This window comes from Paralichthys olivaceus, chromosome 13 (genome assembly GCF_024713975.1).
Source record: "Paralichthys olivaceus isolate ysfri-2021 chromosome 13, ASM2471397v2, whole genome shotgun sequence".
NCBI classification, from domain to species: Eukaryota; Metazoa; Chordata; class Actinopteri; order Pleuronectiformes; family Paralichthyidae; genus Paralichthys; species Paralichthys olivaceus.
This window is the reverse complement of record NC_091105.1, coordinates 8,678,660-8,695,590: the sequence shown is the minus strand read 5'-3', so window position 1 is coordinate 8,695,590 and position 16,931 is coordinate 8,678,660. Positions and strand designations below refer to the sequence as shown.

Genomic DNA, 16,931 nt, shown 5'->3' with positions numbered 1-16,931 from the left:
TATGACATCTAAAACCACAACATAAACAGATAAGTCTATGCACAATGATAGAAAAAAAGATTTCTTTGTATTTTCATCTTTATTTTTCACAAAAGTTTGACATTAATTTACAAAAGAAACAAAATACTATTTGCAGTAAATACAGGTCACTGAGAAAGACAACGAGAGCTCTCAAAATAGTTTCAATGATTTCCTTTTACATGCTTTTTGTCTGTCTTTTTCAAACTTCCTCTTGCTTCTTTCGCCACATCAGAAATCAACATTACTTGAAGTTTTTAAAACATATGACACCCAACCCCAAAATACTGATAATGATTAAGTCCACCAGGAACATGTCTTTCTTCCACCATGTACTGTAGTTAATTATAAGAACTAAATACAATAGAGTAATAGTAATGTGAAACAATACAAATGGCATTAACTCTATTCCTCAGACGGTCACATCTTCTCATTGGCTCTCTGTCTCTTTCTCCAGTAGTTTGTCCTCCCTCAGGCACCATACACGCTCTCATTACTGTAGGTCATGTAGAGAAACAGGTCCTCTTCATGGTGCTCCTGCAACAACAGGGCAGAAAATAAGGCATAATTCAACATTTAGTGCATGAGATACTGCAGCTAAATGGGGTTTTTAAGCAATCAACTAAATATATGCCTGGCATTTGTTTTTCATATCATATTTATTAACACATTTATTAATAAAATCTAAATTTTGGGGTTTAAACATGGCTTATAACTCCATCGAGTGATTTGCAGTCTTGGACCTCGAAGGGTCAATGCTGACAAACAATTTGGGACCCTTCTTCATCATGACATTTATATATATTTGAAAAAGTAAACACCCTCTAATCAAGGTGGGCAGCCCTCCACACCAGCTGCTGCTGGTAAGTGTGAATCAGTTAAGCTTTGCACATTTTAAAATCTATGCTTAAACTAAACCCTTAAACCACCATATCGTCTACCATTTATGAACCCCCACCCCACAATTCTAATTATAATACTAATTGCAATTTATATGACCACTTTTTTTTATCATTTAAGCAAAATATAATACATTTAATATAAAAACCACTCATATAAATACATACTGGATTTATAACTTGATATCCTTGAACACATTCAACACACGCAAACTTCTCTTTTATGACCACACAACCAACTGTTTATATAGCACTTTCAGAATGAAACAGATGGGCATGACTTTTCGAAGAAAAGTGAAGTAACACTCAAACATATTCTATCTAGAACATTCTTGGTTGTTGTTGCGTTGGAGGGAGGGGTAAAATATGTCAACTCATGTGTCACTTCAGAGCGGGACACTGATCTGCGAATGTCCGTGTATATGTTTTTACACCTGCTGTTAATGTGTATCTGTTGGGAAACAATGCTAAGTCACCTCATATACGGCCGAGAGAGGGGAGCTGGATGGGGGAAGGGAGTTGTTCACAAAGAAGAAGAGCGCTTCTTCCGGTCTCAAAGACACACGCTGACGGATGAGGAAGCACAACTGGCCCACTAAAAAAGGAAGGAGAGAGAGAGAAGGAGCGAGAGAGAGGGTGAGAGACGGTCAGCAAGGTTTAAACAGTAGATACATTTCAGAAAGGAGGAGAAAGACGTTTGTTATGTTTATGTGACTGTCATCAAAATATATTTCCTGTTTCTACTGAGACCTTATAGCATAGTCATATGTTACTACCACCAGAGGGTGGCAGTAATGCACCTATAATGTAATGAGATTAAATGCTACCATTGTGTGTGCGTGCGTGGGTGCATGCGTCCTTATATTATCTTATTGCACACATCTGTCTATATGTCAGCTGAACAAGAAACTGCAGTGCAGAAAATCCTAGCATGATTTGTGTCACCATCGCAGGTTGTTTATTTTTACAGTATGATGTCAAAGGGGTCCAGATCAACACTGATTATGTGTTTGTCACCATTGGCCGATGAGCCTGACTGAGCTGTTCGAAGCTTGAACAGGTCATTTTTTTCTACTAAGCTGGATATTCTGGCAGGTCAAGTTTTTCTTGTGATATGGAAATCTGTAACATGTGGCTAGATGATAAATGTTATTGGAGGGAGTTTTTGGATTTTTGCATCTGTATAGATTTATATGTATATATTTTATTTTATTTTATTTAACCTGTTAGATCTGAGGGCACAAGGTATTTCTTCTTGTCCAGTTCAGGGGCTCGTGACCTCGAGGCCCTCTCCACAATGATCTGGTGAAAAAATAACCCAAGAATAAATAGTCATCATTAACAGGGAGAGAATTTATGTTCATGTGAAAAAATATAAACAGCAGTCAATAAATTCCAAATGAATAAAATAAATTAGAACGTAAATAATAGATCTGGTCTTTGATTGGCAGAACTGGCATTAAAAAAAATTCAAACATACATTTCTACCCCAGTTTAATTGATTGAAGGTGGCTAACAGTAAATGTATGCTAATACAAAATAAGCCAGCGGTCACACTCACTGGGATCTTGTCAGGGTGTTTGGCTCGAACTCTCTCTCCCTCTGCTCTCCTCACCTCTAGTGGTACTGAGCGCTGGTACTGACTGCCCATCTGAAAACAAGGCAACACAAGGTCACATCAAGCTCCTCACAAGAGAATTATTTACCAACAGACAAAGGAGAAAGAGGCTGACTTCACCAAGCACTGCATTCAGTCAACAATCGGTACTGACAGAGCACATCAGTTTGTGACTAAATGAGACGCAGATGTCTTTTAATCGAGTGTTTTAAGTGTTTTCAAGTGTAGAGTCTGAGTAATATTAGACAATTTTGCATTAATGCTGCATTTTTGCATTGATGTATTGAGTTGCTACTCTTATATGTTGGGTTTTATTCAGTCACAGTAGCAGGGTTACAAATTAAAATGGGTTCTTTAAAAATGCAGGATTTTGACAATAATTCCATGAATAATCTACATTTTTTCAAATGCTGTCTCTTTTTAATTGGTTATACAAGATTGTTTCAGTGTGTAGGATTGAGAGACATTCAAGTTCCATATTGCAACCAAACAAATGCCCCTCACCTCACTCCTCCTTTCCAAGTCTACAGGAGAGCCTGTGGTGGCCTTCAAGATATGTAAAAACACAAAAGCCCCTTTCTAAAGCCAGTGCTTGGTTTGTCTATTCCTAACTACTGTAAAAAACATGGCAGTTCAACATGGCATGGATCCACTCACAATGTGGATATAAAAGGCTCATTCTAAAGCAACCAACATTCAACAGTTCTTGGTTTTACGTGATCATATATTAATGGAAACATAGTTATAAATATTAAATGAAATTCCTGCCTAGAGATTCCTCCCCTAAATCCTAAACACTGGACCTTTAATCTATTATTAATATATACTGTTGATTTACCACTAGATTCATCTCTCATTGTAAATAAAGACCTTGAGGCATTTTCGGTTCAACACATCTAGTAAACACTTAGTAGTGGATTACTTGATTAACCAATCATCAGGAAATGTTTTGATGATTAAAGAATTGGTTCAGTTTGCAAGTAAATAAAATTTTCTGCTTCCAATTTTTTCTGATTTTTTGAAGATATGTCACAGTGAGTCATTTTTTTTATATTCTTCTTCAATTAATACATTCTCAATTTACTTTCAGGAAAATATAGGTGTTACATGTATAGAGACATAGATTTACATGAACATTATATGTAAAACACCATTATATTCATGCCATGCTGTCAAACATGTGATCAACATGAGCAGAACTAGCACCGATACAAATCCTCTCATATCAGAAGAAGCCCAGAATCATCCTGTTTGTGACGTGAGTTCAGCAACGTGACACTGTTTACTCCTCGCTCTGAGAGGAGTAAACAACATCTGACAATGAAGCTAACGATACAGAGAACACATCCACACTATATCCCTTCACGGTCACTGGTCAGTCTCTGGCGGCGGACACGGTGTTTTAATCGGGCTGCTGTGGTCACGATGACACGGTGTTGTTGTGTTTGAGGCCATCGTCGAGTGAGGCCACGTCACCGTTTAGCTGCAGCAGCACTGGGGTCAGTTAGCCTGCTTTCATTCTGGGATTTATCTTAACACAAACAAACCAACAACACAAACACGTGCACCCACATCTTCCACACACGTAACACAACACATCGGGGGGGGGGCTGGTTTGTTAGAAATATATACGAATTCGGCCACAAGACGCTCCTGGTAACCGATGAAGCTAATGCCCACATACCTTGAAAGACATGCAATTAAATGGATTCCGCGGAAAATAGGACGAATGCAGATGTGGAGCACCGACCCCTCGTGTTGTTGACTGTCTCAAAAAGCAAAATCCTGGACGAACAAACTCAGAGTTCGGACATAACGAGGAGATTCTGTCTGTTTCAAAGATGTCTCCTGCTGCTGTTGTTCTGCTCAACAACAACAAACGCAGCGAGGCCCGCCCACCACATCCTCGACCAATCCGCTGCGAGCGTGAAGATTGACAGCTGAGTCCGGCGATTCAGGAGGAGGAACCACTGAGCTGGCAGCGCGTTCATTGGCTGAGCCGGAGTGTTCTCTCAAGCTCTTTCAACCAATGGCTGGCGTTGGAAACTGGACCAGGTCGCCGCAGGGTCACGCCCCTCGGCCGCGCCTCATCCAGGCTACGTGTTCTGCGCGCGCGTGCTTCTGTGTACGGTTCACTTTGTTCTGTAAACAACTCCTGCGGCCGCATGCCCGCGATCACATGCAACTCGCTGTGAACGTGCACCGTTCCTGCTAATGCACAAACTGCTGGATCAAAACAGGCAAAAGCAGAATCGTGTTCAAAAGAGATTTTTATTTCTGACTTTACTGAAATGTCCTGTGCAGCTTTGACTTGTTGCATGATTTCCAACAGCTCTTTCCTGCGTGCAGGGGCCACATTTGTTCTGGACACGCATCATAAAATCATCTATTAGATTCATATACATTTTTCACAATTAATTCTAAAAATCACCTGTCCGTTGATGTGTTGCAACATACACACAATGTTGTTTGTGGCGTAGACAACCTTTAATACAGTAATAACACTTTTAATGTCCCTCCGGCAGCAGTTCATGCATTGCTCTACGTCAAAATATTTGGTTTTCCACAGAGTGAAACAGGCGATGCTACATCGAGATGCATTCCATTCCTATGTAGTTCTCTGAATGTCCATTGTCCATTTTCCAGCAGCTTGGAACTGACAGCCGCATCTTATTCTTTACAAATAGTCTCATCCAGGACGTCCCACTGTTTGGTCCAACTCTCACCATGCCACTCAAACAGCAGCTGTGGCAGTTGTAAGTTTGAGCGCATCTGACAGGTTGCGCTGTCGGACTCTAGAGTTGGTTATGGTTTCCAAATGGGACTCGGGCACCCATCCATGATGTCGGTCAGACAGTCGGGTCCCCTCTACCCAATCTGTAAAAAAGAAAGAATGCAACATAAAAGACTTTAATGCTTCTGTGACCTAGGTGATTCTGTGCAATAATCCCAAATTAGATACAGGAGAATTATGACAAAGGTCAAGTGATGAACTTACGGTCGCTGCTTTGTTGGTGAACTAGAATGACCTCTGCTTTTTCTAAGGACAGCTCATCAGGCTGCTGCCCAACAAATGCTCGAATGCACTGCATCTGTGGAAAATCTGCACAGAGAGAAGAAAAATGTGATCAAACATACAGTCTAAAGGTAAATACGTCACCACAACAAATTCTACAATGCCTCTGATAGCCTTGATAACCTGCCCTCTAGGTGTTCATATGATATTGCATGCACAAGGCAAAATATAAACGTTTTGTGAGGTCACAGCGACTTTGACCACCCAAATCTGTCCCAGTCTAACTGAACGTTAGAAAATCGAAGTTTAATCTAAGTTGGTTAGATCATAGGTTTACCTCCCTTTTGGCACTAGTTTGTTTACAGGTGGGGGATTTTGTAGCTTTCAGAAAGTCTTTATATCTCCAACACGCATCTACAACAAAAGCTGACAAATGTCTTCACCTGCCCAGTCATGTCTACTTTACAATATGATCTAATTGGGGTTTTACAGTATCTTCAGTTTCTCACCTGGTGAACCACAAATACTGTCTGACATTAACATTTTCAGACATCATGATGAAATTTTTACCTTGAGCTGCAGAAAAATCTATTTCAGGATGTGGCCGGGAAAGAGCAGATATCCAACGTAGCTTATCACTCCTGAAGGAAAAAGACAAGACAAAGAGGAATATATCATCTGTCTCTTTTTCTACTTTTGTGAATACAGACATTCCCTGCAGCTATCTCACTCTCTTACTGTGTGTCAGTCCTTAGCAGCAGGGATTTGTGCAACATGTGCAGCCGGAACAGGTTTTTCTGTAAAGAGTGAAGCTTGACACGACAGTTCTCTGCACGCAGCTCTGATACAGGGGAGTGGTCGATTACAGTGAATCTTCCCCCTCTGGAAAGAAAAGATAGTGAAAGAACAGGAGAGACATGAGATGGTGGAAGGGACAGAAGGGACAGAAGGGACAATAAAAGACTTCAGGGACATGCCAGTGACGGGTGGTTTAGGGCTGGGCAATTAAACAATCCATCAATAATAATCGCAATATAATTTCCATCAGTATATATCAATATAACAGAGTTTTCATATATATCAATTTAATGCTTATGCATTGCTTGAGCACAGTGAGGAGGTTTTACACATTATTATCAGATTTGTTTATCAAGTGATTGTCATTCTCTGCTCATGAAGAAACCACAACCTTCAATCAGTCTTCAAACTTTAAATAAATAATAATGGCACATTTATTGTGATAATCATTGACATCAATTGATATGGATATTTAAAACACTCTGCCCGAGGATGGATTATTCTAACATTACAAAAGAACATGTGTGTTGACTCACTCTTTTTGTAGTGAAATCAGCAAGTAGTCGTTGAATAGGTGCATGTGAATGTTCCTCTCTGTGTCTTTTAGGGAGAAATCCATCAGCTCAGTAACCACACCTTCCCGCACCAACCTCCGAGACTGACTGATCAGGGGAAGAGTCTGTGGCACACACACACACACACAAACAGTTCAACAACAGAGAGCGGCAGTGTGAAAGATGACATTTTCATCATGAAAATAACAGTTTGACTAAATTATCTTTAACTTTTCTGGACCATCTCATGCTCAGCTTCACATCTGACTGCCTATTATCACATGACTATGGATCATGTGACCACCACTGAACCTTCTTCAAGCTAAGTTTACTACATCTCCTGATGAAGACCCTAATGGAAGAGAAACTCATAAAACTCAAGAAAGTGCTTGAGTTAAGATCATTTTGTGAAATGATTTCTTTAGTTGTAGCTTCTATAAAAAACACTGAAAACACCCATAGAATTTACTCTTTAGTGCTGGAACATGTGGCCCAATGTCTTGATACATGATACACAGAGAAGAAGAATTTATCATCATTGTGTGACCCCATTTATCTGAGCTAATATTTACTTTATTAATATAATAATGTTTGTTATTTGATTTTATTGTTTTAAAATTCCATTTTGATATTTTATCACTGTATTATTTTATTCTCTGTTTTTCCTGAAATATCTTAATCCTGTTTCAACCATGTAGTATTATTATTATTATTATTAATACTACTACTTACCCTACATTCAAAGTCCACCTTAGCACTAAGAGTGACCAGTGACTCGATGTTTTTCATCTGGGAGATGCTGTCATTACTCTCTTGAATCAACTAAAAGAGACAGAGAATGAAAGACAAACAGATTTGTCACCTAAGAACCCCAAAAAAAAGAACATTTCTCAGTGTAAAAGAGGCTCCTGTTGTACCTTCTCCAGAAGTTTCATCGCTTTGATAGCCTGTGTCACCTCCGTTGTACCTGGAGTAGTTCTCTTCACAATGTTCTGCACAGAAGAAGTGAGTGTGTCAAGGTTAGGTAAAAAGGTACAGGACTGTTGTGAGACCATCAGCCATGTCAGAGAGCATACACACACACACTCACACACCTGGACCAGCAGCTTTATTCTTGTGATCCGTTGGAAAGGAAGGACGAGGAAAGAGCGAAGAGGAAGTCTCTGACAAACTGGACTCTTCTCGAGTTTCTCCACAATCCGCTTGAAACCTTGATTCTCATTCCTGCAAGAAAGACAGATTTTGAATGCATTGAGATAATAAAGAGAATAGCTGAAGTTTTCAAGAATTGGAAATCACATTCACTGCTGGAAATGTGGTGAGTGTTATTTTTAGGGAGAGCATATGGTCCTGCTGTGGTTTTTACTGGATCTATTTCCGAGTCTCGAACAAAAACCGATCCAATAAAAACAACACAAAAGCTTGACTGGGTGGCTTACATGAGTCTCTGGTAGGTGGCATCCTGATAGGACTGGTTGGTGAGGTATGGCACATAAACCATTTTGAAGCGCTGACAGTGCCGAGCGATGATATCACACACCGTGAAGTGAACGATGTCCGTTTCCACACGCTCCTCCAGCTTTGACAAAAAACTGAAACAAAACCCACAAAGATCATTGTTATGTTGATTTCTCCCACTGATGTGTGATGCTGTATTTGCACAAACATGATTATCACTGTTGTGGAAAATCTGCTGATCAATGGTCAACTCATCAGTGAAGAAAGCCTTCAGGAGCCCTTTTATGTCTTATGCTGAAATATTTATTGAAGCTTGGCCAAGGAGAAAATCAGAATTCATCCATACAACATTTGTGCATGATGCTCTCTCATATTCTGAAGTCTGCTTTCCACACTTTAAACCCCAACAGATCATTTAATCTATGGGTGTGCTTGTTCCTAAACATCAAATGTATTTTCTAGTTATGGAGACAGTATTGCCTGCTTACGCAGTTTCATATCTGCGATGTCTAGGGAGTGAAGGCTTTGACCTTCGCCAAGCTCTTGTACTTCCCAAACACAACAGCCTGTTGCACTATGCCCCAGAGAGGACAAGAGACAGTGTCTATGAAAATTTCATAACAATCACGTATTCATGTCTCATATGAGTAATTTTGTCAGACAGGTATAGTACAAATGAAAAAGAAAATATGCCACAAATCAATCAAGAAGTTGCTCAGGTAAATCTTAACTATCTCTGACCTGTGGCTGATGGCTCGAACATCTGCAAGCCGGGAAAACAGCCAGTTTCTATCTTGCGTGGTCAACAGTGTCCCCAGCTGCTTTGACTTGACAAAGTGTTCAACAACAATGTCCAAACTCCGGCAGTAGGAGGCTTCCGAGGTCAACACTTCGAATCTCACCTGAAAAAGCAAAATACAAATGATAGAACAGATTAACACAAAGAGAAACAGAATGAAACAGTAATAAGTGAAGAGTTTCATGTTCTCTGAGGCTGGGAGATTATGACGAGGATGTGACTAACAGGCAAGCGTTATTTCACAACACTGGCATGTCTTTTTTTTTAAAGTTTACGAGCAGACACCAACAGTACCAGAGAAACATGTTGATGCAATCACACTATCTGGCAAGAAACACCCTTCTGCTAATGAAAACTGTATTTATGGAGGGGGGTAAGTCTGGGATTTGGCAATCGGAAAATTCTGAGAGATTTTAGTATAAGTGGATTCATGAACACACTGCATTTGCCTAAAAGGTAGAGAATCTGCTGATTTGAAACAGCCCTCAACAAGTGCCTTCAGACTGAGATATTCCTACATTGCTCAATATTTTCACTAGATTAAAAACACAATTTTAGTTTTCAGGGACAAAATCCTAGAAACTTGCTATTGGAGGAATAGTATGCCATCAAGTGGTGACAAGACACTGATACAGTATGTGCAGAAACACCATGTAATACCTCCTGCAGTCGCCTCTGGTCCTCTGACAGATCATCCAGTTGACCACTGCTCCTGACCCCAGGCAGGTCCCGCCACAGTGTGGATGACTGTGTGAGTGTGATAGATAGACGAGGAGAGGAAGGTCTGCCCTCGCTCCTTGGGGGCTCAGGAAGAGGCAAGCTTTTGACGCTGGTAATGGAGGCCGTGTGGGACAAGGAGTGAGGGTGTGGGACAGGCGGTAGGGGAGGTAGAGGTCTGCGGGCAGGAGGAGGCGACGGAGCAGGAGAGGAGGTGTTGTCCTCGCAAACCGACAGGACATCAGAGCGAGCCTGACGCAGGATCTCAAAGTTCTGTGCCGCCTCGCTGTACTGCTGGTAGAGCTGGGCAGCATCTGGGAGGAGGAGAGGGGGTGAAACAGATGGAAAGACACAGAGAGAAGAGAGAGAGAGAGAAAAATGAAGGTTGAAAAATACAGGGAGCATAGAAAAGAAGAGAAACGGAGAGAGGAACACTGTTAACCAAGAGGAGTTGTTTGCATTTGACATTCCTTTTACACATACTTGTCGGAATGCAAAGTAACTGCAGCAGCTGTTTTCCCTTCAAGTTAGGAGATACTTGCAGAAACCTGTCTGTGACTTGCACAGACTCACACATGCTCAATACAGCACATACGCAATATCATTCAGAGCCAGAGAGAACGGCTGCCATTTTAGATTTAGCTCAGTTTTAAACATAAGTTTAACTAGTATGAGCAAACAGTAAACACTACTTAATTTGATTTATGTATTTCATCTACATTCAACAGCCAACATGTTTCTGTTTAGAGATAAACGGTTAATGAGGCTGCAATAAACAGGATATGAATCACACTCATTGAAGGGAAATGCTCAAGACATCTCATGCTTAACCTGGCCACAGACACAAGAGATATGATCTGAATGACGTCACTATTGCCTACGCAGCCCTTTCCTATAAGCAACCTCAAGCTCTGTTCTGAAAACAAAACTCTGAAAGTGAAAAATGAAAGATGTTTGAATTGTCCCTTGAGAGTTTATATACTAATTTTAATGTGAATGACGTCAATTAGGCAAAAATAAAATAGGAACTTAGATACTCACTGAAAAACCTGGAATTCCTTTTCCGTCTGTCAATTGTGTCCAAAACATTCCTGCAGAGCAAAGAAAGAATCCCAACAGCAGTTTTTATAACCGTCGAGCATGAGTTAAAAGAATGAAAGTGATTAATCTGCTTTTTAGAGTGGAACATTAGTTTTAAAGGTGCAGGACAGGACCTTCCTGATGCAACAGAACTACAGCAGTGTCCCTCTTAGTGCTAAACCCTGACAGTTTGTGATGTCAAGCAAACAAAATCTGAATTTAAATAAGAGAAAGAAGTGGATAGGTTCTGGGCACAGCTGTCATTAAACATTAAGAAAAGTCACGTTTCGAAAAAAAACATTAGCTGAGCCAAAACCGCTTCACAATCATCACAAAAGAAAAGCAACACAAGTGTAGGTAAAACATTGCAAGTCGTAAAAAAAACATGTGTTGCTGTGTGCGCTTGTTTTATTCACCTCAGCTCCACTTCTCCCCAGCTTTTACTCCGATCATCCTCGTCATCTGAAATGTAGAAGTATCCTTTTGTTGACTCGTTATAAAACAGCATTCCTCTTATTCCTAGGCACTGATTTACTATTAACCACAGAAACACTCCGAATGAATCAAAAATAAAATATGAATAAATATATAAATAAATTACATAAATAACAAAAAGCACAATGAGAGAGATAAGTGTGTTTCCAGATCTTCTTGTGTTGTGTCTCAAAGTATGATCAACCTGAGCCTTTTAGCTCATTCACTCTCCACCTTCACTGATCTCCACCCACCATCTGCAACCAAAACACTGTGACGCAGATTCCAGTTTAAAGGCAGTGTGATGACCTCAGAGCAGCGTGCTGACAACGTCTACAAGCCCTAGATAACTGGTTCCGTGATTGATGAAACGACAGAACGATAAAGAAAACTCTCAGTCTGCAAGGTATCTCTTGGGGGTTTCCTCTGTGGGTTTGAAACATGTCAATCTGATCAAATGAATCAAATACTCTGCAGATGCTGATTGGTGAAAACATAGATAGGACCTAAAAGTGAGGAGAGGTGAGGTAATTATGTGCCTCTTTGACATGATTGATTTGAGCCAATGAATTTGATTTTCATCCTCAATCCTCTGTCTTTACCTGTTGTCGAGAATATTCTGGTTCTGCGATCCCTTCCAACACCTTCCTCTTCTTCCTCTTCTTCCTCTTCTACAAGCTCTCTTTTTCTTCGCTCAGTGGTTTTACGGATCCCCCTCCTTCGTATCCGAGCCTCAGGACCCAAGTCTCGGAAACTGCAAGTGCTCCTCAGAGTCCCTCCTATTTTCTTCTCTGCCACCACCTCTCCCTCTCTGCTGTCCACATCCATTTCTTCTCCTACTCTCGTCCCTCCCGCCAGCACTGCAGTACCCCGTTCCTCAGGCTCACCTCCCTGCCTCTCTTCTTCACTTGCACCCTCTCTCTCTAACTCCTCCTGGCTCTTACCCTCTCTGGAGGGGACGAGGAGGTCAGAGTCAGATTCATAATTAAGAATGGGGCAGCTGCTAGGCTTATACAGAGTGTTGCTCACAGATAAATACATCTCCACTTCCTTCTCTCTGCGTTCTTCTTTCTCTGCCTCTGATAGCATAACCTTCTCCTCTCCCTCTTGAGTAATTTTCACCTCTACATCTGCCTTTTCTAGCTGAAGGTGACCAGAGGGCTCAGTCTCTTTTTCCGTATTGTCATGCTCTATCCCTTCTGTGTCTAACTGTGTGTCGGCGTGAGTGTGTGTGGGTGTGTCACTGTCACAACGCATAACAGTGTCAGAATGCATGTCAGCTTGGCTCTGCCCCATACCTCTCAATCCCTCCATTTCCAACGGCTCTCCCTCCTCCAGCTCTTCATTCGTTGACATCTTATCAACGGGAATCCGTCCCTCTTCCTGCTGCCCGTCCTGCTCAGACTGGTTGAGCATTTGGTCTCCTCGTTTCTCTGGGTTTGGTTCATCCACAACCTGCTCTTCTGACTGTCCCAGGATCTCGTGAACCACATTTTTGGCCCATTTGAGGTGGGGGGCTTGCGAGTGCCGCTTTGGCTCCTCGGACATGCTCCATGCCCCACTCATTCGGATGCGAATGGCCTCAACCTCTTCTGGACTCATTGCTCCCGTCTTTATTCCATCCAAGATGGGTTGAATTTGTTCAAAATTGGCCTGAGGGAAAACATCAGCGTAGGGATTAGTCGGAGAAAGTTGCTCCCTTTGTCTTTCGACTGGTACTTTATATTTCTCTCTCCACTCTACAAGGAGTTTTTCAGTTCGTGAGTCTCTTTTAATCTGCCCTATTTCATCATATGGGTTCTCCACTTTGCTCCTCATTTCCTCTTCAGCCTCTGAGTCTTGAAGCCCTGAAGATGACCTGTACCTCACTTCCATTCCCTGATATTGCTGTGTGACATCATCGCTGTGGTGATGACACTTTTCTATTTCAACAACTCCCATTTCTTCAACTTCTGACGATGACGTGTCACCAGGTTTTGACCGCGGTAAAGTTTGCCCAATCACACAGAAGACATACTTTGACTGGTTCTCCCTCCCTTGTTCCTCCTCATCAGCTGCTTCCTCCTTCCTCATTATCCGTTCTCCTACCTTCTCCTTGTCTCCCTCAAGGCCCTTGAAGCCAACAGGTAGGGAGCCTTCGTATTCGACTCCACCTCCCCAGAACTCCTGACAGTCCTTAAACTCCTCGTTCTCATCTTCCTCCCTCTCATCCTCCTCGTCTCCACCGCTGGACACCGTCACGAAGCCGTCCTCTACTGACAGCATGCTGTCTCTCTCTTGCCTCCATCCTGATTCACTTCCTCCTCCTTTCTCGGAATGGACCAAATAGTCGCGCCCGCCCTCTTCCTCCCTGTCACTATCCTCTGTGCTATCTGTCGTGTTCTCCGCATCCCTCTTCCAGCCTCCCTCTATTCCACCACTGCTGTCAGAAAGATATTCCTTTCCTCCTTTATCAGTTTCTCTCCAGACCTCCTCTCCATCTACACTCACACCCTCAGCCTCCCTCTCCATGTTTCTGCTGTTCTCATCTCTCTCTGCATGTCTCTCTTTGTGACTGCTTTGGTCCTGGTCCCTCTCATCTGGTTCCTCTTTGACTTGTTGCATCTCTCCTCCCCGCTCTGCCTGTGACACCATAGTCCTCTCTTCTTCTTTCCATCTGGTCTGTGTCTCTCTGTCTACAAACTCTTCTTTAATATTCTTACCCCTCTGTGGCTCTAACCACATCCTCCTCTGCTCTAACAAGCTGCCTGCCCCCTCTCTCCTCTCTCTCTCTTTTCTCTCACGACTCTTTTGCTCCCTTTGACTTCTTTCAGCAGCTCTCTCTGGATCCCTTGCTTCTTCTACATCTCTCTTGCTCTCAGCGGTGCTCTCTCGCCCCGGTTCCCTTTCTTCATATCTGTCTCTACCTTTTCTGTATCTCGCCTCGTTGTCCATGTCACTGCTCCACTCTCCACTGCTCTGTGATCGTGGCGGCACCTGAGGTGCCACCTTGCTTTTGCTTCTTCCTGCTGTATCATCCCACCTACGCTCTGTGTCTCTGTCCTTTCTTTCTCTGTCTCTCATCTGTTTGTATCTGTCATCCTCTATTCTTTCTTTTGGCCGTGCTCTATCCTCTTTCAAGTCCCTCCCACTTTCCCTCCATCTCTCTCCCTCCTTTGCTGCTCTCCTGTCAACCTCTCTGTACCTCTCCCTATCTTTCTCCCCTGCCCTCCGCCTGGATCTATCCCCCTCTCGCTCTCCGTCCCTCTGCATGTCGTCCTCTCTGTATCCTTGCCTATTTGGATCTCTCTCCCTCGATCTTTTGCCCTTGTTGTCCCCCTCGCTTCTGCTGTGTTGATATATAAACTCCTCTCTCTCTCTGTCCCTCACCTTTTCACTTCTCGACTCTCTCTCATCGCTGTCCCCTTCACTTTTGGTGTCTCTCCTTCTGTCTCTTCTCTGCCTCTCTTCCCTCTCCTTCCTGTTTGAGTGGATCTCTCTGTCTCTTCGTCTTTGCGGCGAGCTCAACCTGACCTGCTTTTCTCCCATGTTAGGCCGCGGTTTCTCTCTCTTCCTCGCAACATCTCTCTCTCTTCTGTCCCTCAAATCTCCCACCTCTCTCCCCCTGTCTTGAAAACCAGCATCAGATATCTTTCCCTCATATCTTTCCCTCTGTCGCAATTGCTCGTCTTCCACCGGTCTCCCTCCACTTTTTCTCCCCTCGTCCTTTGCCCTGCTTTGTATCTCATCTCTTTCTCTCTCTCTGTACTGCTCTCTCTGCCATGTCTTCATTTTCTCTCTCTCCCAGTCGACTGCGTCCCTTTGCTTCGGCCTTTCTCTTGGCCTATTTTCTCCTATCTCTTCATCAATCTCAGGGGTAAACATCATTCTTCTGTAACGTTCTGCACTGCTTTTTCTCATTCTGGGAAATGTGTCGCCTTTCCTCCCCTTCTCCACCTCTCTCTCAGTGTCCCACTCTAGATTTGACTGTGGCCTTCCATTTTTGCTCCTGTCGTCTGCTTGCCTCCTTTCTCTCTCCCTCCACTCTTTTTCTCCCTCTCTCGTCCTGGACACAGGCGATTTTTCATAGTGTCTCCCTCGTGGGTCTACGTCTTTGTATCTTGCTTTGTCTCTTGTTTTCTCCATTTCTATTTCCCTCCTCTGGTCTTCCTCTCGGTTGCTGTCTCGGTCTCGCTCTGACTGGGCAGTTTTCGCTGGTCTGGGACTTGGATCCCGGGAGATTTTTCCACCTGGCTGAAGCTTGCGGTCAGACATGTTTATGTTAGATAAAGTGTCAAAGAGGGTGCAGCTGGGCCTTTTGGTCCCCATTGTAGCACAATATGGAGAACCTAGAAGAAATGAGGCAGTAACAATCAACACACTTTCAAGGACAAACCACTGACATACAGGTCAAATTGAATGAAAGCAGAAGGCTCTGAAAACAATCCAAATTGTGTTAATTGAGGTGAAAATGAACTGTCTTTGTATTACACTAATGTTGCTGCTACTTCTAAAAAGCTACGACTCTACAACAATTCAGCTGTTAACTTCGTTATTTTCGTATGTCAAAAACACTAGATAACTAATGATTGTATTCCCATGCTATATCTTACCTGAGGCCTGAATCTAATTGTAGAGTAATTTTAAAGTAAAATAGGAAGAAGCAGGCGAGAGAAAAGGCAACACTCTCTTACAGTTCTTAAAGAATGCAACACAGACCTGCAAAGTACAACATACCAGAATGAAGCCCTTCAGAAAACGAGGGCCTGTGACACATAGGCAAGGTATGTAACATGTAAACCACAACTAAGCCTGATCCGAATGTGCATCCAGACTGGAAGAAATCTACAGAAGTGCTCACCTGAGATCCATGAAAACCTACTAAAGCGATTGACTCACCTGAATGTGCCGTCCTGGGGAGATCCAATCTCCCCCCTCCGGTCCAGCTCAGCTCAAAAGCATTGGGTTGCAGAACACATAAGAAATTGTTCCATGTATTCACATTGTCTAGATGTCCTAACACACGGCTTCCTTTTGTCCAGATGAGTCAGAAATGTATTGTTTCTTTTCCCTCCTCTCACTTAATAAAGTCTTGTGAAAAGGTAAGTGTTTACGCCTGAGCTCTCCTTGCTTTTCCTTCTTGCTGGCTCTCTGTCTCTCTCCACCTCCCCTTCTCCAAATTCCCAAACAAGTCTCAACAGATTGACACTTTTCTCTCCCCTCCCTCTCTCTGTCTTGTCCTCTCAGTCTGTGTTGCTGAAAGTAAAGCTCTTGCTTAAATCCATCAAAAGTCTCCTGAATCTGTCCACTAACACATACTTTTCCCCAACCCTCTAAGTACTGCCTGTGTGCACCCCTCTGGCAAAGAAAAAAGGAAAAGAAAAACAAAGTACGCAACTCTCTCCTTTCTTCTGCCCTACTCTTCTCTGCTGAAATACAGGAAGTGCATTTCCTTGGTGTGTCTGTCTTGGAGCAACGATTGGTTGATATGGAGTAGCCAGGTGAGTCAAAGGCAAGAAGG

At 42.6% G+C, this 16,931-nt stretch overlaps 2 protein-coding genes across 3 annotated transcripts; both read right to left on the bottom strand.

Annotated features, from left to right (window-relative positions):
• Positions 1 to 60: 60 nt before the first annotated feature.
• LOC109633346 (gamma-aminobutyric acid receptor-associated protein-like 1) lies at positions 61 to 4,657 on the bottom strand. Its single transcript, XM_020093139.2, has 5 exons — positions 4,220 to 4,657; positions 2,479 to 2,568; positions 2,141 to 2,219; positions 1,394 to 1,512; positions 61 to 555 (listed from the first exon to the last, which is right to left on the bottom strand). The coding sequence occupies exons 1-5, from the start codon at positions 4,229 to 4,231 to the stop codon at positions 490 to 492; spliced, it is 366 nt and encodes a 121-aa protein (XP_019948698.1). The 5' UTR covers positions 4,232 to 4,657; the 3' UTR covers positions 61 to 489.
• Positions 4,658 to 4,787: 130 nt separating this feature from the next.
• arhgef5 (Rho guanine nucleotide exchange factor (GEF) 5) lies at positions 4,788 to 16,850 on the bottom strand. Of its 2 annotated transcripts, none has more exons than XM_020092890.2 (15): positions 16,310 to 16,850; positions 12,034 to 15,759; positions 11,374 to 11,419; positions 10,919 to 10,968; positions 9,821 to 10,191; positions 9,103 to 9,263; positions 8,343 to 8,495; positions 7,998 to 8,127; positions 7,821 to 7,895; positions 7,636 to 7,725; positions 6,886 to 7,028; positions 6,290 to 6,433; positions 6,122 to 6,192; positions 5,534 to 5,638; positions 4,788 to 5,412 (listed from the first exon to the last, which is right to left on the bottom strand). In XM_020092890.2, the coding sequence occupies exons 2-15, from the start codon at positions 15,737 to 15,739 to the stop codon at positions 5,270 to 5,272; spliced, it is 5,388 nt and encodes a 1,795-aa protein (XP_019948449.1). In that variant the 5' UTR covers positions 15,740 to 15,759; positions 16,310 to 16,850; the 3' UTR covers positions 4,788 to 5,269. The 2 variants fall into 2 exon arrangements, with proteins under 2 accessions (XP_019948449.1, XP_019948450.1); XM_020092891.2 differs by having other exon boundaries at positions 12,730 to 15,759.
• Between the last annotated feature and the right edge of the window lie 81 nt (positions 16,851 to 16,931).

Bases quoted from the DNA above. Each gene is read 5' to 3' on its own strand.
- LOC109633346 (XM_020093139.2), bottom strand. The intron at 1,513-2,140 runs GTTAAATAAAAT...TTCCTTTTTTAG, and splicing joins TGTGCCCTCAGATCTAACAG to TGGGCCAGTTGTGCTTCCTC. The intron at 556-1,393 runs GTGACTTAGCAT...CTGTTGTTGCAG, and splicing joins CTCTCTCGGCCGTATATGAG to GAGCACCATGAAGAGGACCT.
- arhgef5 (XM_020092890.2), bottom strand. From the start codon at position 15,739: ATGGGGACCAAAAGGCCCAGCTGCACCCTCTTTGACACTTTATCTAAC. The intron at 8,496-9,102 runs GTCAGAGATAGT...GTTTTGTTTCAG, and splicing joins GTTCGAGCCATCAGCCACAG to TTTTTTGTCAAAGCTGGAGG. The intron at 8,128-8,342 runs GTAAGCCACCCA...TCTTTCTTGCAG, and splicing joins GCCACCTACCAGAGACTCAT to GAATGAGAATCAAGGTTTCA.